Source organism: Chelmon rostratus, chromosome 14 (genome assembly GCF_017976325.1).
Source record: "Chelmon rostratus isolate fCheRos1 chromosome 14, fCheRos1.pri, whole genome shotgun sequence".
NCBI classification, from domain to species: domain Eukaryota; kingdom Metazoa; phylum Chordata; class Actinopteri; order Chaetodontiformes; family Chaetodontidae; genus Chelmon; species Chelmon rostratus.
In genome coordinates, this window is record NC_055671.1 from 23,049,933 (window position 1) to 23,070,902 (window position 20,970).

A 20,970-nucleotide genomic window follows, 5' to 3' on the forward strand; every position below is an offset into this window, starting at 1 on the left:
TTAGTCATTTCAGACAGTGGTAGAGAAAAAAGGCTCATTTCTGCTCGGCGACCGTTAATTCTGCTGGCGGAAATAAAGCTGTAGCTATCTTGCTGATTTGGCTAACGTTAGCTTCCTGACTTGATTGAAAACGCCTTGTCCGGCTAATGTTTACTATTTCTTATAGAGGTGCAGTGTGTAGGATATAGTGACGTCTAGTGGTGAGAATGCATATTGCACTCAACTGGCCGTTTTAAATCCGAAGGCGCCGGTTAGAGCTAGCGTTCGATTGGACGCATTTGGGCTACTATAGAAACATGGTGCTACATGGCGGACCCGATGAAAGAGGACCCGCTCACTCTGTGGGTAGATAGAGCTCATTTTAAGTAACGAAAAGACGATTCTTATTTCTGCATTAATGAAAACAGGCTCGAGAATATTATACTTCAGAAAGAAAGGCTTTAGGATGAGCACAAACTGACGTGTTTGGCAAATGTTAGCGTTAGCCTCGGTAGCTAATGTTGCCTCCGGGGTTAGCGGGACTGTAAACTTGAACGGCTAATGTTCAACATTAGCTTGTTAGGACATTAAACTTTGTCATCTGCTTGGGGTTCAGTGTACTGCAGCATTAGCTTCCAGCTAAAGCGAGCATACTCAGATTTATGTTGTATAGCATCGCATTTTCTTGTTTTATCTCCTGTTATTGCAGACTTCCTCAAATCTGTGATTGTGATTGTATCCTCTCTGGAGGTCAGGACACGATTAGATGCCCCTCAACAAAATGATGGTTAATCTGTAATGCTACAGGCGGCCATTGAGTGAGAGCCATTAGCTCTGATGATCTTTTTGAATGGCCACACAACAGCCAAGTAGGACGAGGAAATTAAAGAAAGATTGAAGAGGAGCAGGGGCACCCTGAGGTTTAAACACTACAATATTCCCCCTCCCCTATGTTTAATGATCAGAAGTTAATTCATACTTTTCATGATTTTCTGGTCATCCAAAACATCAGTGCAGCATCGAGAGCAGATCAGCTCCTTCATCAGCTGGGGACTTTTCTTCACGAAGAAAACTCAAAGTCAGAGATCGAGTCAGCGTTCACTTTGCCTCATTTCTTTATTGCAGACTTTTTTCAGTTTTGCTTGTTTACATGTCAAGACTCAGTTCAGTGACGGTACTGCAGTACTGTGAGCAGAATAATGCATGTGAATACAGGAGGTGAGTTCGCAGCCGGCGGGAACATTAACATGCTCTCTGCTGCGTCGTGTCTTGTTGAATCAAGATGAGGTTGATGACCTTGATTGTCACACTGTAAAATGTTCTTAACCAGAGATGGTTGCTTTGTTTTTTTTTTTTAATCTCAGCGATCTTTCCCATCTGTTTGGACAAAGAGGTTGAGGTTGTCAAGCTATATACGATGTAACCTTGTCCCTTCTCACATACATGACAACACAAACTGTAACATGTCAAGTGGCAAAAACAATGGCTGCAGAACGCCCGTGGGCATAATTACTGCAAAGTCAAAACATGAAAAAACCCTCAGACTGTGAGTGCATTAGACATCTGCCTATCAAATCAGGTTAGGGAATAAAATATAACAGATGATCAAATTAGAATTAGTGTTAAATGTTAAAAAATACACAAATTTATTCTCCTTGACTGACATCTGTGGACACAACCGTTTTTTTAACAATATTTTTTGTTTCATTCGTGTTTTTTTTTTTTTATTTACATCAGATAATATTGCCCCTTTTCATCAAATAGGCTAATATATACTCACTTTGCTACTAGAAGTTTCAGTGTGTCTTTGTGCTAAACACAAAGCTTTTCAGCAGAAACATTTTAATTGCATAACCTCCCAATCTGAAAACAAGTTAACTGCCCTTTACCAGCGAATCACACATCATCAGCTAAATGCACTGTCAGAACTAAAGTGCTTCATGAGATTTTTATCCCCAGTGTAAGCTGCCATCCTCATGGCAGCTGGTCACGGGGATACAGATGAGGCTCTTGATGGACAAAAACTAAAAACAAAACAAAAGCACAGTCTCCAGCTTGTGGAGGTTTGATGCAGAGGTGGCTCAGACTAAGACGAGCCCCATTTTTCTCTGAGTTCTGTCTCCTGGAATACATGACGAGCAGGAATGTAGTGGAACTTGAACCTTTCTCAGCACGCGCTCCACTTTGCATTCTTCCAGAGAGGCTTCGAAACCTCGACTCAGCTCACTTCTCCCCCTTTTGCTCACTCCATGAGATTTGGGCAGATGCTGACATTAACTTAATAACAAACAGGTTGCAGGAGGTCCACCTGGCCCCAGAGGTGGATTCTGAAGGGTTAACTCAGTGGTCAGCAGTGAGAGGAAGTGTGTGAAGCTCAGAGCTGTGGCCTAGCTGCTGCCGCCGCTGCCGCCGCCTGGAGGTTTGAAGCAGTCCTCTGTCACGCCCTGAGAGGCCAGCTCAGACAGAACATTGTCCAGATAGTTGGGGTCCGGGTAACCGTGGCCCGACAAATTGGACATCATCTCTGTTTTGTGGTGGATGCCGTTCCACACCACGGTGTCAGGCTCGCCGGTGGTGCTGGACGTTCCCACGGTGAAGATGAGGCGTCGCATCCACGCCACCTTCAGCAGCTCCAGCACCTATTCGACAGAGAAACGAGGAGCGAAACGTTAGCCGCAAAGTTCTGTGTGTACGCAAGAGCTGTTTGGATCATGGATTTTAGCCTTTTAAGCTTTTTTCAGTCAACAATGCGAAACATTCGCTGATTGCAGCTTCTCACATGTGGGAATATGCTGCTTGTCTTTGTCTTATATGACTTATAAATCCTATATAAACTGAATATCTTTGGCTTTGGAGTGTTAATCAGACAAACAGCAATCTGAAGACATCACCAAGGGCTCTGGAAAACTGCGAGAGGCATTTTTCACCATCTTCTGACATTATATTGGCAAAGTTATTGAGCTTATCAAGAAAATAACCGTTAGCTGCAGCTGTGATACACTCTACGTGCATTTTAACATCTGACTGAATTGGTTCAAACTTGTTTATGTCCATCAGACATCTTCCTTCACTGAGGAGGAAACGCCAGTTTAACTACTCAACCTGACTCTCTGTTGTCTGTGTGATGTACGGCAGCCATTAGAAACAGGCACAGATCTAACTCAGTCCACAAACAAACACTTTAGCTCAAATGGGATTATATAACTTCAGTTAATCACGACAGATTGGCTGCCTAACGGACAGAAATGAGCACAGTTTCCTAAACACTATTTGGACTTGAACTCGTGAAGGCTCCTGCTGTTTACTGCCCTGTGGGAGAGGCTGCGTGCCCGATCTCAAATCCACGTTCTGCGGGGAACATCACACTGGGCACTCAGGAGATAGAAGCGAGTTTGAGGCACAGCACAGATAAACTACAACTGGAATAATTTAATCCAATTTTCCATTAGTGAATTACATCAGAGATTATTTATAGAGGCTGAAGTGTGCAGCTGCAGTCGCCAGTAAGCAGGAAATGAGCTCCTAATTCACCATGGAAACAACACAACTTTATAATGAGCACAAAATGCTCTTAATTTAATCACAGTGAAACACTACAATCCTGATGGAGCATTATGCAGAGTCTTGTGTTAATAGTAGTCAGCAGCATGTGTCTGATGTGTCAGGTTGGCCTCGACAGCTCCACTCTGGTTCTGCTGGACTGATTTCACTGATTATTCGGACCTGGGGTAGGGGGGTAAAGATTAGGGGTCCTCAATGATATCTGTCCAGGGCCCAGAATTTCTCTAAGCAGCTTGTGTGGAGGCCAGACTTTAAAATAAAAAAAATAATAATTTAGTTTGGCCTCATCAGGGCAGTATTATTTCATATTTTCACTTTCTTACTAAATTAATGTTATTTTATGAGCCAAAATCAGTGTGAACAGACGGCTGAAAAACAAGATACTGAACCAGGAAATACTCTCAGACGTCCACCAAGAAGGCCGTCACTGCTCAATACGAGACCTAACGTTCAACTTCCAATGAATGAGTCCTCCAAAAACTCCTCTTCAGGATTCCAGGAAGAAAACAAAAAGACTGAATACAACAGTCAGCCAATGAAAATAAACCAATGTGACGCCTCTTTCGGCTAATAGACAATCTTGATTGTGGTGTGATGTGTGATGATTCTCTCAGGGCGCCGCTGTCGGCTCCACGGTATGATCAGCCTGGGAGCTGAGCGGTTTGATGGTGGGTCCACCAGCTCAAGAATAACCTGATTCTGTAGAACGGGTGAACTGTGATTTACAGACTTTTTTGGCTCAATGACAGTGGTTAGCAAGCTAATGGATGATCAGGACAGAGGGGGCCTTTTCCTGAATTCATCAACGTTCTGTGGGCCACCAGATGGCGATCACTGGTAAAGATGCTGATGTCTGAGATCTGTTTACGCTGTTTTCAAGCATCTGTAATGCAGGTTCAGTCCCAGCCGTGAGATGTGCTGTTTTTTACCTTCCTGCCCTTGTCGTTGTCTGGTAGGAAACAGAAGCGAGGGAAGCCTCGACAGGTGTACGGCTGTCCTGGGTTGGGATGCTCTGGGCCCTGGAGGAGGACAGAAACTGAATGATGAATGGAGACACAGAAAGTTTAATACTTAAGATAAGTTGGAACAATAAAATAATCTAATAACGTGTTTTTAGAAATGAACAGTAGACCAGCAGCTCAATACAAATCTAATTCAAGTTCTCGTAACTTAAGACACATTCAGCTCTTTGCTGGACTTTGTCTGCGCTCGTGGTTTCAGCAGAACACACAAAGAAATTAGGCTTTTCCCAAAAGACTGTGACAAAGGAGGCTGACACCGAACCACACAAAGGGCCAGAGGAGAATGCTGTTCCCCGGCCGAGCCTGAACATCAATCTGTTAAAAACTTAATTAGAAAACCCTGAACGAGCTTCAGTCCAGACTACGGTTCCTCCTCCGGTCGCGTCTTCTTTTCAGCTTCCCTCTTTTGAACGTGTGTTTCAAAGGAAACGATTGGCCCGAACATGAGACGAGCCTCATCATGAGACGTCACTCCCTTTGTCAACACCTGTTACTTTGGAACATTCTCAGACCAGACATGCTGGGAAAGTTTCCCCGAGACGCTATTAGTCCAAGAAGAAGAGCTTCATCCTCATCCTCAAAGCCTTCCTCGAAATGTTTCCATTAAAGCGGAACAGACATCCCACATTTCTGTAGCTTGTCAATCAGTCGCATGCTAACATCCTGCTGTCTGCATTGTTTTCTTTGGCTATTGGCAACTTCCTTTTGTTGATATTGAGTTCCTCATCATGACATTATGATAATTCTTGACACATGATTTAGTTCCTGGTCCATTTCTACAGTAAACACATCTGAAAGTGCTTTCGACTCGTTTTCAGGAAACTGTTTCCTCTGCGAGACACACGAGCTGTCAGACTCCCTCATTTTAAACTGGACTCACACTTTAGGACTAACTCCAAAAGCTACACTCCAAACAAACCTGCTGGCTTAATAACACTCAACTTCTTTTAACAAGCCACATTTTTTATTTCTTCATCTGTTTTACTGGCAGATGAGGCTGCGCTGGTGTGCCTGTTACTGGCTAAAAACTAAAAACAACCCATAATGCAACACTCTCTGTTGGCGCCGATACTCTCTCCATTCAAAAAGAACATCTGATGATGTGGATAAGTAATTGTCAAGTCCTTGAATATAATGTGACACCCTCTGTCTGAAATATAGTTTCCAAAAATAAATAAATAACCTCTTATCACCACATACAAATATTCACAAGTCAAACTTTAGCATGTGTGTCTCAAACTGAAGTTTCCCAGAGACCCCTGGCCTGGTTGCTGTCCTGTAGGAAGGGGCACAAACTAAATTTCTGCTATTTACACCCTGAAGCCGAGTCCCACTACGCCACGACTGGTCGAGTACAGAACAGCAGTGACATAATTAATCAGCCACTAATTGTATGAAAACCTTTCTGGACTTTTTTCCCAGATTCAGGAGGAGAAATTCTGGTTCTTAAAAAGTCAGTTTTTATGCTCTGTCTTTGCAGCTGTGTTAGAAAATAGATGATAACTGCTAAATAAAAGAGTAAATGAAGGTACAAACAGCTGAAAACGTGGGCGTGATTGAACCAGCCTTCGCTCAGAGTCCAGACGTACCTGTATGCCAGGTGGTATGCTGTAGATGATCTGGATGGTGCCACAGTCCGGGTGGCCTGGCAGCGACTGGGCGATGCTGTAAATTTCCATCTTGCCTTTGGGCTGAGTGCCGGTCTTCTCTCCGTAGATTGTCTTACACGAGGGGCACTGCAGACTGCCATCCTGAGGAGGAAACGCAGCCAGACAGCCTTTTAAACCGGAGCGGTCAATACAAACCAGGTGAGTGCTGATCAAATATTCATCGACCCACTAATGACACTTTGTTTTGTGTTCCTCTCCCTCAGCGGGTCGCTATACCTCAGGCTCATCAACCAGTACTTTACCGATGCTTTTATGTGTAAGGTATGATATGGTGGCTATCTGGTACTGAGTTTAAATACACCTTTAATTGACTCCCTGACAATAAAAAGCAATAAATATTAGAACTCATATTCTGGAAAAGAGTTTATTGCCACCCAGTTTAAAGAACCATACCACCACTAATTCAATCAAATCACATATACTTGACTTTCAGATGTCTGACTGTATTTCAGTATAGAATAACCTAAAAATCTGCTTTCAGGGGAATGAAACTTTCTTAAAGGAAAGGTGAAACATTTTGGGGAATTCTCTTGTTCACCTTCTTGCCAAGAGTTAAACATGAAACTTTTCCAAGAGTGACACGAGCACAAGAAACACTCATCAGACAATGAGCATAAATTGTAGTTTATGACGTCATCCCCTCTAAAAAAAAAAAAAAATCAACTTTCTTTGATGGATATAACTCATCGGTTTCATCTACATGAATACATGTTAGGCAGCAGGCTAATCCAATAAAGGCATAAATTATTGATGAAATAATAATCATGCCCTTCGGCTTATCGCTGCTCGACCGCCCTGTTAATGCAGGTGCATGAAGGAGAGCACACCGCAGTTTTTGAAAGGCTAAACACCAACGAATATGGATTGCAGCACAATATTTCATTAAGTAAATGATGTTTTTTTTCAATTAACTTTGACTTTTGGACTTTACAATCCTCTGGAGTTACTGAAAATTGGATCACACGAGTCAAAACCAATCGTACGCAGCCGCCGCTTGAATCGAATTCTGCAAACAGTGTAATACCAATAACATTAGTGTCGCCTATTTTTATCCACGACTGTGCAGAGATACCTGGTTAAAACAGAATGAATACATTTGCAAAAAATGTCAACATTATGAATGAAGCTTTGAACTGTTCAGCGCAGCTCTGCGATGAAAGAAACTAGCTGCAGGGCTGTTTGCTGTTCATTCCATTTAAAAGAAGCAGTGTACAAAGATTCCTGCATACATATGGAATATTTGAGGATATCAAGCGGCTGGATTGTGTACAGTCGTTACAAGATGTGAATGAGAGAAGAGAGTAGGCCAGTAGGCAATTAGCTTAGCATAAAGACTGGACTGACTGCACCTCGATCTTCTCAACTGACTCTTCGCCAATATGCACGTTTCAGAAAAATATCCAACTATTCCTTTATGACAGTTATTCTTTAACAAACGTCTTCAATAAACGACAGTCGGCGTGCAGCGTGCAACAGTTGTGTACCTTTGTTCCGTTGTTGTACATGGCCAGCATGCAGAGCATATGCAGGGTGTGTCCACACTTGATGAATTTTCCCACAGTGTCGGTCAGGATGCTCTGGCCTCCCTCCTCTGCGGAGGGCGTCTCGTAGCCGGACGGATTGGACAGTTGATCCATGCAGATAATGCAGTCCTGAAGGGGAACCAGGGATTGTGTGCTTAATGTCACAATTACTAAATAAAAACAGTTTTCAGGGCCAAATGAACAATGAAGACATGACATGCACCAGTGTCACTTCTGGTTCAAACTTTCCTGCACAAAACACCACAAATAAACCTTTTTTAGTTGATGTCGGTGACGTCTGAGAGGGAAAAAATTTAAAAAAATCCTGCTCATGAAACATTTACCTCATCCGGTACTCCGGCCACCACCTCCATGTAGCGCTGAATCACCTCCTCAGGTCTCTGCGCGGAGGCTAAAAGACGGATAAAAGACAAAACACAAAGTGATGAATGAGCTGAGACAGACACCAAACGGGCGAGTCCAAAACAAAAAGATGAGACTGGAGCGGTGAGATGAAATGATGAAATGATTTTCATCACCACACCCGGTAATTCCCATTTTGGAATTTCAAAAACATAAGCCATCGATTTCTACTCTTTCTGTCGCTGCTACATACAAATGAAGTCCAGGCTGCTGCTAATAAAATCAAGAAATGGCCACAGGATGCAGAACATGCAAACACAGTAACACACAGAGACAGTTTGAATGACAAATTGATCCACGATGGGCAGCATGAGTGATGGATACAGACACATACACACACCTTTGAGTGTCAAGTCTGTTTAGGGAACAAAATTCTGAAAGCAAACTAAACGTTCATCGCCTCTTTGAGTTTATTACACAAGACAGCTCCATTAAATTCCAGATTTTGAAAGGTTAGCGGGGTAAGCTATTTTCTCCCGGCTGAGAAAGAACAACGGATACGTTAACTGATGAGTTTCCAGACATGAACACTTTTTATGTCTGACGTGCCCCCCCGCCCCCCCCGCTGATTTCAAGTGCAGCTATTCAAGTTAAAAGTGGCAGAGGGTGGGAGTGGAGGAAGTGCAAGTTATGGTCAGGCAGAAATAAAGAGGCAGCAATGAAATGAAGCTTAATATTTCAAATGAGCCCAGTTGTACCACATGCTGGGTTTTTTAGTATCAGCTGATATATGAGCAAATCCTCTTTAATTCATATACTGCAGTGATGCTGCAACTAACTTTCTTTCCATCATTCTCCCATTTGAGAAGCCGGAACAAGCAAAGTTTTGGCTTTTTTGCTTGACGAATGACTCAAATGACTCATCGATTTTCAAAGCAGCCGCCAATTAACTTTCTGTCGAACGAGTAATCGATTCAGTTGCAGCTCTGTGCCGCAGCCGTGGCTCCTGGGATATGCAACAGTGTGACTGGCTGCAGATCAGTGATGTCTTACAAAGTGAACGAGCATCCAGGCCATAATGTGTTGATATACAGGTGGGCGACAAAGCAGAACCCGACATTAAGTGTCGTGGTGTTGCTCCACCCTGAGTCTCCGGAACACCTTCAGCGCTCCGTGGCAGGACGTTGCCTCGTTCAGTCTTTAGTCTCTGAGATGTGGTGACTGTGAAGGCCATAACAAATAATTCACATCTCAAGCATTCAGTGAGTCCTCGTATCCTGTACAGAAGCAGCTGTGCTTGTCATGTTTCTCATTTAATTTGGTTTTTCCTTTAGTTTGTTACCTGTCTGTATATAAACTCATGGTCTGATCTGACATGCTGTCAAAGGTGGAGGTTTGGTTCAGTATTTGACGGCAGTGTTTGCACTATTCCATATTTTTCAGGCTCCCAGCACCTCTTTCTGTTAAGATGGTCTGCAAAGAGCTAGAAGTGGTGCACATTTCATCTCTGAGAGCTGATAAATAACTACGGAGATTCAGGATTTCATGGCGGGTAAGCAGCTGATACTGATGACAGGAAGTGGAATGAAATTGGAGGGGGTAGCAGCAGAGAGGTCAGTGACAGCTGAATCTGACAAGGCAAAGGAAGTCTGATTTTAAAAGGCCGTTCAGAGCACGGGGATCAGACTTTTCTCCGTGTTTGACAGTTGCAGCAGCACGTTTTTCAACTAACACAAAGCGGAGCCGTGCGAAAACACCCTACGAACACACGAGCTGATGCGGGATGAAGTGTTCCTCAAGCCTGTGGTGATGATGACTGGACCAAAAGAGAACGATGGAGAAAAAGAGGCGGAGGAAGGGCTGGTGGCGTGGTAGCTACCTCTCCTGTGCTGCCTCTTTGCTCTCCTAACTGAACTGCTGCTGCTGCTGCTGCTGCTGCTGTGGGGCTTGCTGGGCCTGCTGGCTGGGGGGAGGAGAGGAGGAGGAAGAGAGAAAGGAGCAGGTTGCTGCTGCTGCTGTAGCTGCTGCTGTAGCTGTTGCTGCTGCTGCTGCTGCTGCTGCTGAGGGAGGGGGGCAGTGGTGAAGTGCACGCCGAGTCCCACTGCTGACATCAAAATGGAGGCCATGCCTGGAGCGGGGTAGGGTGGGGTGGGGTTGAGGCGGGACGGGGCGGGGCAGAGTGGAGCAGGTGAGGGTTGAGAGCAAGTGGAGATATGCAGGAGTAGAAAGGAACAAATCAAAGGTATGAGAAATGAAGCAGCAACTGATGCTTCCACTGTGTCCCTCATTTACACCCCAACAGACACAACATCAAGTACTTTCACATTAAAAGCATGTTTAACATATGGCTTCGGTTTAGTCACTGACTGCGAGCCAGAGTTCTTCCTTCTTGATTAATGAGTGAAGCCGGTTTCACCATCAGGACGTCTGTTGTAAAGTTAGCATTAATCTCATGAGCCAACTGAAAAAAACATAACAAGAAAGTTATCTTGGGAGTCTGGAAAAGATCCACTGAGAATCGATGCCCGCGAGCTGCGAGTCAGACCAATCAATCAGCTACGAGGAACGTTTTCATGACAACCACAGTGTCTGTGAAGAGTTTGGCAGCGCAGACGAGGTACAGCGTGATCATCGGCCAACACCACGCACCTTCTAAAATGCTGTTTTACAAACGAGACGTTGAACTCATTAGCAATAAAACACTCGTCCTTAATTCAATACACTCAAGAGGTTTTGCCTCATTGGGTCTGGAATGGTGGCTAACAACACAGTAATAACAAACCAAGATATATACTGCTGTTTAACTGACATTAATAACCAAGTTTCCTGACTTTACCGGAGGCACCCTGTGTCTTGGCATTCATCTTTATTTCATGGCACTTTGGCTGCATGGCCCATTTCTCACCTCTAATTGATGAGGTGAGAACTGAAGTAGCTTCATTCAGTGGACAGTTTTGCTGAAACCTGACAATGATCCCAGAATAGCTGCCATATTTTCCAGTTTGAAAACAGGAACCAAAACTCATTGACCTGAAAACTAACTCAAGCAAACAGCCACAGAAACCTCGCAGACCAAGTCAGAAAGGTGGAATTTGTGTTTTTTCAACATGTAAATTTGACCTCTAACAGTATGGAGGCAGTAGTATTTATTGCATGTGTTTAATACTGAAAAGACTAAATAAACAGTGCATGATATAGAGCAGATTCCCACAAATGTTCATTACTGACTAAAGATAATTAAAGCTGTACGTTTGGAGAAAGCACCACATGAGTGACCTTCCATTTGAAATGCTTCACCAAAGTCATGGTACGGTGCTTTTCAGTAATGAGGTTCTGGTCCTCTAGCTTCCTCCATGTTGATTGTATTGATTCAGTCAGCCTATCACAGCCAAGAAACTGAGTTATAATTTGAGAAGTGAGCAGCAGAAAAAAAAAGAAGTGAGCTTTGACTTTGTATCCCAATTTTGCCATTTTATGACAACAACAACCCGCCTGTCTGCTACATCCCAGCCTGCTGGCGGATGGCATCGCACTGCACTCTCAAATACATAATTGCAGGGAAAATCAAAGCATTAAATACGTGACCATGTGTTACTAAAAGGAGGAAATTAAATTAAAGATGTGAAATTCTTAACTTCAACCAATGGTATCACCATGATTTACTCAAAGACTGTTAGCATAAAGCCTTTGACTGTCGGATACGTCCATTAAGATTTCTTTTTTTTCTCATTCCAGAAATGTGCCCATCATCTTAACATAATATAACAGTCAGCTTCACAAAGTATACGCCATGAAAATGAACCACTGATATAGCTGTACCTGATAAATATGCATACTTGGAATTACTGTTAGCTCTTCTACTTTATCACCACAGTGTGACTGTAAATTCTCCTTAGATTGAAGTTTTTGTCAGATCTAACTGATATTTAAACACGATGAAATGACAAAAATGATTTTGCTGTACGTTGACACAAGGGTGCAAAGAACAGGAAATGCATTGTAAACAGCTTATTATCAGGACACTGAGTGCAGATTTTTTTAATTTCAAGGCAGATTTGATGTTGTGTTCTGCTGAAAGGTTTTCCTTTCATTGAGAAGAATCTGATCATCTTTGATGACGAGCTGGGAGAGCAGGAAGAAGGCCTTATAAAAGCGACACAGAATGAATATATAAAGGCACAGGAAGCATGCAAAAGACATGTGAGATAAGAGGAAAAAGCAAAAATACACACACTGATGCATCTGTCACGAATCTTAGGATTTGAAAATTCGATTTTTACAACATTCAACAGCAATTATGGAAATTCACTTTGAGAGTCTTATATAGGATAATGTCCCTTTGAGACTGTGTCAGTCAGAAAATAAGTTCAAGGTGTGTGAAGGATAAGCCTCTATGTGCTTAAACCTTTGTGGGGCTTTTTTCATGTACTGCGTTGTAACAAACAGGATAATATCACTTTTGTTTCTCGTTGAATAGAAGCCTCCCTCTCTCGTGGTTTAGACAATAAAAAGGGACATCGCGTCCCCCACTCTTTTCATGTTTACTTAACATTTGGGGGGTGTTTTTGCGGCATGCTGTTCCTAAACAGACTGACACTCACAAGACAAATGCACAGGGAAAAGGCACATAAACCACAAACACCATACTGAATGAAACCTGCAGCCAGCTGAGAAGTGTGGTGCAGAACAGGCTGAGCAGAGGTAACAGTCAGGATGGATGGGTAGTGACCCGTTTACCTGCCAGGGCAGAGCTCACACTGGTGGATCCATTCAGCTGCACAGAGATGGAAGGAACACTGCAGGACAGGAAACAAGGACAGTGACATTCAGTCAGTAACAGCAGCAACAATGAGCCGAGCAGAAAAACAAAGACTTCGAGCGACTGCAGTTTCCGATCCACTTCACGGAATTAGAACATTTAACTATGGAGACACGAGGAATAAATTTGGCACCAGATCGAGACGAGAAAAGAGACCAACACTGTGAATTAACTGCAAAGATTTATTTACCCTCAGCAAGTAGCTGAAATACTGACCATCATCAGACTGGGCAGTAAATGACTAAGAGGTTCTGAGATTGATTAACAGCAACTTCACACTGACTGTTTGTAATGAAACTAGGGAGCAGCAATCAATGGATTGATGAATATCTGCCCAACAAATATGTTTACAGAGAAAAACCTTCAAGGAAAGTAATGAGCAATTTTCAGAGTTTTGATCAAATCCAGTTCAGGGCTGCAACTAACCATCATTTTCTATACATGTCAGACTGTTCATTACAATTCCATAAACAGTAGAGTCTATGAAATACCCCCGAAAAAAGAGTTGCCTGGAGCTCAAAGCGTCAGCTTCAAATTGTTTGTTTGTCTGACGAAGAGCCCAAAACACAAAAATATCATATTTACAATATTGTAAAACCTAATGTATATCCTTACAATTTAAGGATGGAGTCAACAAGCTTTTCTTCCTCTTAATAAAGGACTTAAATGCTTAATCAAACATTTTAACATTTTTTTCCTTTTAATATTTTTGTGCATCTACTCATGAACTCATCGAGTGTATTGGCACTAATCCTGTTTACACACTTTGACCAAAAGCACGTGCAAAATAAAATTTAAAAATAAATCAGTGCTTTAGGTGTGAAACAACATTCAAATTAGTTTTAAAAATCCTTGTGTGGATGTTTTACCCTCACAGATTATAGAATAAATCAGGCAAATAAGAGGACGTGGTAAAACAATAGTGGGAAACGTGTCACTGATGTTATGATGCCCTTTTGACATCAGCTAATCAAAGGTCAAAGGAAGCAGTGGGGGGTGTCTGTTATCATAATGCACCACAAGGGATTCAACAGTAACCACTTTAATGACCTGCAGCATAATTAAAATTCCCTGCATGGAGTGAGAAAAGTGACTACTATTAAGAATCACGCAGCTCTTCTTTTCTTCTGACATTCTGTAAGTGTCTATTAGCACTAGCATAGAGTAGCTTTTTGCATATGCAGTAAAATGGCATAAAATAATACTATGACATTCTACTAGGTCAAAACAAATAAAAATACAAATTTCAAATGGGTAGAGCTCTGTTAGACAACACAACATTTACTCTTAATGTAAAAACCTTGCAGAGTAATCATTGAGAAGTGTGAGCAATGACTGCAGAAATAAAGAGGATGAGTTCACAACACAGACCTCAGTGTGTGCTACAGGTGGAGAACATCCAGCATTTCACTACCCTATTATTAACTTCCACTAGCTGGGAGTACACTAAATGAAACTTAAGGCGGAAGAAAATTAGAGCCTTGAGAAACTGTAAGTGAACGGCATATTCATTATAGCACTTAAGCAATTCTTCTTTGAAAACAGTTCTCAGTTCCATTAGGAACAGGAAAGAATGAGGTCTTGAGATGACACAGACAAGAGTCACAGGAACTGAGCCAAAACAAACATGCCACTGCAGGGCTGCAGCTCCAGATCAGTTTTTGCCATTCCTGTTTTACAAGATAAGTCAAAGTGGAGACAGACAGGAAAGACAAAGGAGAAGGGGAGTGGAGGGTGGAGAGGGGCCCATCACCAGCATCCCAGGACAGCTAACTGTGCCAGAAGAACACCTCACTGCTGCTGCTTTACTCTAACCTGACGGTATTAAACTGCAAAGCAAGTCACAATCCCACACAGTGATCAGATACCAACCTTAACCCATTGGCACTGGTTGGGTTGGTCAGAAGCGGTGCAGACAGTTGACTACCGGAGGGTGGTGGAGGCCAGGGGCTGCCCCAGGACATTCCCCCCACAGAGAGGGGTCTTCTAGGGTACGGTGAATAGACAGAAGTGGGGTGAGCTGCCACAGCCCTTCCCGGCCCTTGGAGGCTGGGCCGGTTCAGACTGCCTGATGAAAAGGAATGTCGCGAACGGCTAGGCATGGGTCCTGTGCTGCTGTGGCTCAAACACTGCTGGCAGGAGCAGGCGGGGCCCGAAGGGATGGCTGGGGGGCCAGAGGAGGCCAGGGGGTAGGGGAGGTTACACTGCCGTCGGACCTGCCGTCTGAAGCCCGTGGATTTGTTGACTTGGGCTAGAGATGTGAGATCCACTATGTAATTGTATCCATGTGGGCTTAAGTCTGCCGTGCCTTGGCGGGCCTGATAGCTGTGCTCCAAAAGGATAGAGGTTCGAGTCTCATACGGAGTCCATCCTCCTTCGTCGTTGGCCCATTCCCAGTAAACACCACTGCCGAGGCCTGAGGACTGAGCAAACAGGGACCGACGTACTGATCGTGTCTTTCCTGAAAGTGAAAAGAGTATTTTATATGAATAAACTGCATTAATGCTATACTATTTATAAGATTTCTGTGCACAAACAAATCACAAAGTGGGGTCAAACGGACAACAGTACCACAGCTGGGAACCCTTATGTTAGTGATGTAAACATAATAATCCTTGTCTTGGTCCAGGCTTAATCCCTCATGGCAGCCAGTGGAGGTCTTTAACTAACACTGCTGTTTTACTGATTTTTCTTTTATTAACATTGTTTGAAAGAGCACTGCCTCTGCTACATGTGAAAACAGCTGTTCGTTATTGTTGACTGACAAGCTCTGTTGCCCTTCATTCAAACCTGTGAGCACGAATCAGCTGAGCTCAAAGAAGAAAAACAATATGCTAATTTGTCAAGCGTCACCGCTGTGACCGGTTACAGCAGGGTTATGTGGAAAAGTTAGCTAACGTTAGATTGCAGAAAAGCATTAGACAGAGTCGTCTAAGTCTCATAACTTCATCTTGGGCACTTGGCTAATCTTAGCTCGCAGCTACGTAAACACTCATCAAAACAACTGTGTCCCTGTTAGCTAAGTTAATGCTAAGTAGCTAGCGTCATCTGTTAGCCTGGCCTGATAACTGTGTGGTCTCGAGGCACAACATTAAAACATGATTACGACTATAACGCTGCGTTAACGTTAATGAGGAGGTATTAAATGCCATGTCGTGTGTCAAAGGCTCACCTGTGTCCTGCCGAAACTGTTTCAAGCTAGGTATGTCAATGAGATAAGGCGACAGGCTGGGGTCTGATTGTCCGAGGCAGATGCTCGTTGAGCCGGGTCCTCCTCCTCTATGGCCCCGCGGTGCCAGACACCGCTCGATGTAGGCGCTCACTTGGCCGCTGTAAGGCCGCCAGTACCCCAGGTCATCCTGCCATTCCCACACCGCTATCATGGGCTGAGATTGTCCAACGGATCCAGATGGTGTAGCTGACACCGACGGCCCATTCCTCGATCCGTTCACCCTAGCACAGGAACCAGACACAATCGCCATATTCGCCAAGCCAGCTCAAGCTAACAACAACTCGTTCTGGTTAGCTTGTCAAATGATTGTAGCTACGACGAAGAAAAAGTCTGCTAGCTAGGCTAGCTCGGCTCGCTAAAAAATTCCATTGTAAATTTGTTAGCACGCTTTTGAGGAAGCTACAAAGAAGAGATCAAATGGTAGACAGCCTGGATTAACACTAAAGTGCATGTTGACAAAGCTGAAGCAGTCTACATGGAAAACGTTAGCTTTGTGACAGCGTTGCCAGGGTTCCTTCCTCCTCTGCGGCTGCCTTCAGGGACCACCGGGAATATCGCAATTCAAGGCACGTTTGTGGGAACCAACCGGAGATGGGAACTTTATAAGGATGTCAAACGTATAAATGCCACGAAGCACCAGATAAACAAAGAACGCTTCTGTGGAAAGTTCGGTGACAGTGATTTGGAATCGAATTCTCAGTTTATACTGTGAGGATTTTTCTTCAACTTCTATATTTCATGATTTGTTTCACCTATTAACAGGAGGCACAATCAACAACTCAGAACTGAACATCGCAGACCCCTTCACCACACCAGACCAGAGCAGTGGCAGTGACAGGTGGTGTTTCATCAAAGGGGGTACGTGTTATTCCAGGTGGACTGTGACAGCCCTGACCAATTATACATCTGCACGCTTACTTCCTCAATTCAGCAAAAATATATTTAGTGAACCAACATACAAAAAAAAAGTATCCTGCTATTATTACCAAAACACTTTGACCGCACAACCCTCCTCACCTCTAAATTAGCAGCTTACAAGGAGCACCTGAAGGTTGCATTCTTCTTCTGTTACAACAAACGTCTTCATTGTCCATCCTCTACTTCTTTTTCTGCTTCTTTATTTCAAGGAGATTAGATCCCTCTCAGTCGTATTGCTGCCCTCATTTGGAGATGAATGGTATGACACAAATAACGGCTCATCAAAAATCTAAATATGCCTGTGTAAAACTTCAGCCTGGTTGCTTAAATAATCATTAAAGCCCCTTTTCAGATATAGAAAATGAATAAATATATAAGATAATTTTAGCATAAGAAGCTGGAATTTATATTTGTAGTTTTCCTGGTCGCACTCATCAACGATGCTGACTTAAGATACAGTATGTTTTTAATCGGTTATTACAGTCAGTACAGTATTTTTACCCAGAGGCTGTGACCTAAATATATATAAAGCAGGCTCAACTAAATTGCATTCTGTCCACAATACAGAGCACAACTGATGCAACATGGATTATATAAAAGACAAAAGATTACACTAAAGTGTGTACTGATCTTTATTCCACGGCCTGGGAAAATACTGGATTGTGTTTATCTGCAGGGTGTTCATTAAGCTCACATAAAAGACAATAGAACTTCAAAGCTCTGACACCAGCCCGAGCATTGTTTAAATTAGAGCCCATGAGGGATTTGAGCATATTCCATTTAACCCATAAACTGACACATAATCAATAGCTAAATCAATGCCAAGTTGTCTCTAAATGACAAATGTAATAATATAAGCCCATAAAAGATTGTATCTGATGTTGCCATATAAAACTAACTTTGTTAAGTCCTGCTTTTGCAATATAAACAAGAAGCAATGTTTTACACATAATAAACGATAAAAATAAGAAATAGCGACATGCAGTCAATAATGTGTTCCAAGCCTATGTGAGTCAGGGGATCTAACAATGAGAACATGGCTTTGATTCATCATTTTGCAAGTTCTTCCCCTCCACAGTGCACCATCTAAAAGTCCTGCCCTTTTTTTTAACAATTCATCAATTCAATTACATTTAAAAAATTCACCAGGAACAGTTTCCTTGTAATAATCTTAAACAAGTAGCTTGCATGGAGACTATTTCCTCTAATGATCATTTAAACAGTCATGGTTGTACTGTTGCTATAGGTCACACACCTGCAAGAATAGAACAGAATCTAGTGAATGCTACAGTAGGAAAACAAAACTGAGCTAAGACAGGTAAAGTAAATGGACCCCGAGGTTATGATGCTGAAAATAAGCTAAAGCAGGAAGCAAAGGGTAGTGCAGGACATGATGAGCAGTGTTTATGCTTCCCCCTCCAAAAAAAGCAAAGAGTAAAACAAAAAAGAATCACACATTTTCAGCCACATATTATTTATATGCAGTTAGCTGTTAGCAGCAGTATGTATGTAGTTAGTATGTTCACTTGATCAAGTTAACTCATGCTGACTCCTGAAGGGATTCCTCCTCCATCGCTGTCAGCGCAGACGTGATTTAGTGCGGTTCTGCAGTGACCATAGCGATGGAGGCAGGAATGTGAGGAATGTGGAGAAAAGAGGTGGAGGAATGCTTGGAGCTCTGCCCATTTTTACACCTGTGCACACTTGGCAGCTGTTGCAGTGTCAAGCTTGGAAAGTACAAAAAATGTGGTGAAGTCGGTTAAATAAATCATTAATTTATGTTGTCACTCCTGATAGAGATGCCTGAGCGCCACGAGTGGGCAGCGTCCAACCCGCAGGTCAGGAGGTGGGTCGTGACTTGTTTTCAGCATAAAGGAAAACTTCATCCTTCAGCTTATCACAAACATTCACATCAACACATCTGGAGATACGTGGTTTTCACTGGAGAGGAAGGGTAAAAAGTGAAGAAGGGTGAAAAAAGGGTGAAGAAGTGTAATCTGAGAAGTAGCAAGTAACTAAAGCTGTCAGACAAATGTAATGGAGTAAAAAGTACAAGATTTGTCTGTAAGATGTGGTGGAGTAGAAGTATAAAATGACATAAAATGGAAATACTAACACTAAGTAAAGTACAAGTACCTCAGAATTGTACTTCAGCACAGTATTTGACTAAATTTACTCTATTACTGGCTCACTGTATATTATGTTCTGTATGTTACAGCTGAGTTGACAACAGTGATTTCAGTGACCAGCCCGGGAGCTGCGATGTAAAACTCAGCTGAAACACTGGTGATTGAGCGTCACAGACTCGCCCTTATCCAACATTTTCCGGAAAGAAAATAAGAATTGCTGTCACGGAGCATTGAAATAATTTCTCTAATTTTCCACACCACAGTTCAAAAACCTGCATATATAGAGACTTTGTGGTCAAGGGCCCTGCACTTTGACTAGTGTCAACGACGTGAGCGAGCCCCACTGCATTCAAATTAAACCTATCACGGGCCAGGCGCATAAGGCGAGGCGTTCCAGCTGAGGATGAAATGAAATATCTCCTCTGCCGGTGCCGGCGCAGCTCAAAGGGCCACGGCTGGCTGCAGAGGAGCAGAACAATCTCCATTAACCAGTGGCTCTTTGCCCACATTGGGGCTATCAGTATCAATGAGAAGTCCTCTCCCTCACTCTTGTTAGTGTGAATGACTCAGGGAGTAACTGCTTAGAACAGAACCTGTGGCCACTCATGTGCTAGCACATCTATTCCCAGTGGAACATCCTGGTCCCTCAGGAAGAAAACATGTTGCACGCTGAGTTTTCTCCTTTGAGACAAGTAGGCAGACCTGCAGCTGGCTGAAGCGTGCCAAATCTAGCACAGGCTAAAGGGCAGCACTGTGTATTTGTACATTTTGCCATGAAATGCAAACCCCAGAATGTTTAACAAGGGTGTAAACTGTGTCAAAATTTGTCCTTCAGATCTATTGTGACTGCATTCTCAGGGTGCACCGAACAGACGCTGTCTCCTCCGTTTGACGCAAGGAGATGTGACGCCCCTCAGGAAGATTCTGAGTGCCTCCAGAGCATCTGACATGACAACTTGCCAATAGCCGTTGTCAGCATCATCAATCAAGAACAGATTGAATCCATCTCATCTCCTCAGCCTGTGCTGGATGCAGCCAACTCGATGTCATACCCCAACAACTCCACAGGAGCCACACTGTGATCCTCGTTTGACAGACTCGCCACTTCGACGGAGAGTCTTAAAGCAAAAACAGGAGCAGTGTTTGTACGAGCTGCAGTGTCCATGCCTCAAATTTCACACTGAGACAATGTTGCTGCAGATTTACTGTCTGCCGTTTACTGAAAGCTTGCTGTAGCTTAAATGAATAATCCACCAAAGATCTCTCTTTTGAGCATCAGCATGAAAGAATGGGTTTTGGAAGAGGCTTGAAAGGTGGCTCTGAAATGTTTGAAGCTTGCTCTTTCACAGAAACCAGCAGCTGCAGTCTGCACGGATTCGCAGCAGTTACAATGGATTCCAATAGCGACCCAGATTCCCAGCAAAGACTTGTGTTAAAATGTGTCAAAACATGTCAAAATGTTCCAAACCCCCATAATTTCACTGCAATATGACTAAACACTGTTTCTTGTTAGTTCTGTTTTGTGTTGGCAATTTATAGAAGACGGGCCCTGCCTTGATATAAGCACCATGAATGCAACTGCACAGCATGTGACTTTAATCTTAGATAACATTTCCAGGTATGGCTGCTGTACATCCTGTGAGAAGGCTGCTTCTCCGTTCAAATACACACATATCTATGAGGGCCATGTAACAGTGCTGCTAGTAATTATTTATCAAATTGTGAAATACAGCTAATTTTGGCTGCGGTTGGAA

The 20,970-nt window shown here is 43.1% G+C and overlaps 1 protein-coding gene across 2 annotated transcripts; it reads right to left on the bottom strand.

Moving 5' to 3' along the window:
- Positions 1-1,304: 1,304 nt before the first annotated feature.
- On the bottom strand, positions 1,305-16,685 carry dtx2 (deltex 2, E3 ubiquitin ligase). Of its 2 annotated transcripts, XM_041952927.1 has the most exons (9): positions 16,110-16,685; positions 14,810-15,398; positions 12,856-12,914; positions 9,998-10,246; positions 8,100-8,167; positions 7,717-7,884; positions 6,152-6,313; positions 4,470-4,559; positions 1,305-2,618 (listed from the first exon to the last, which is right to left on the bottom strand). In XM_041952927.1, exons 1-9 carry the CDS (start codon positions 16,417-16,419, stop codon positions 2,367-2,369), a joined length of 1,947 nt encoding a protein of 648 aa, XP_041808861.1. In that variant the 5' UTR covers positions 16,420-16,685; the 3' UTR covers positions 1,305-2,366. The 2 variants fall into 2 exon arrangements, with proteins under 2 accessions (XP_041808861.1, XP_041808862.1); XM_041952928.1 differs by lacking the exon at positions 9,998-10,246.
- Positions 16,686-20,970: the final 4,285 nt, after the last annotated feature.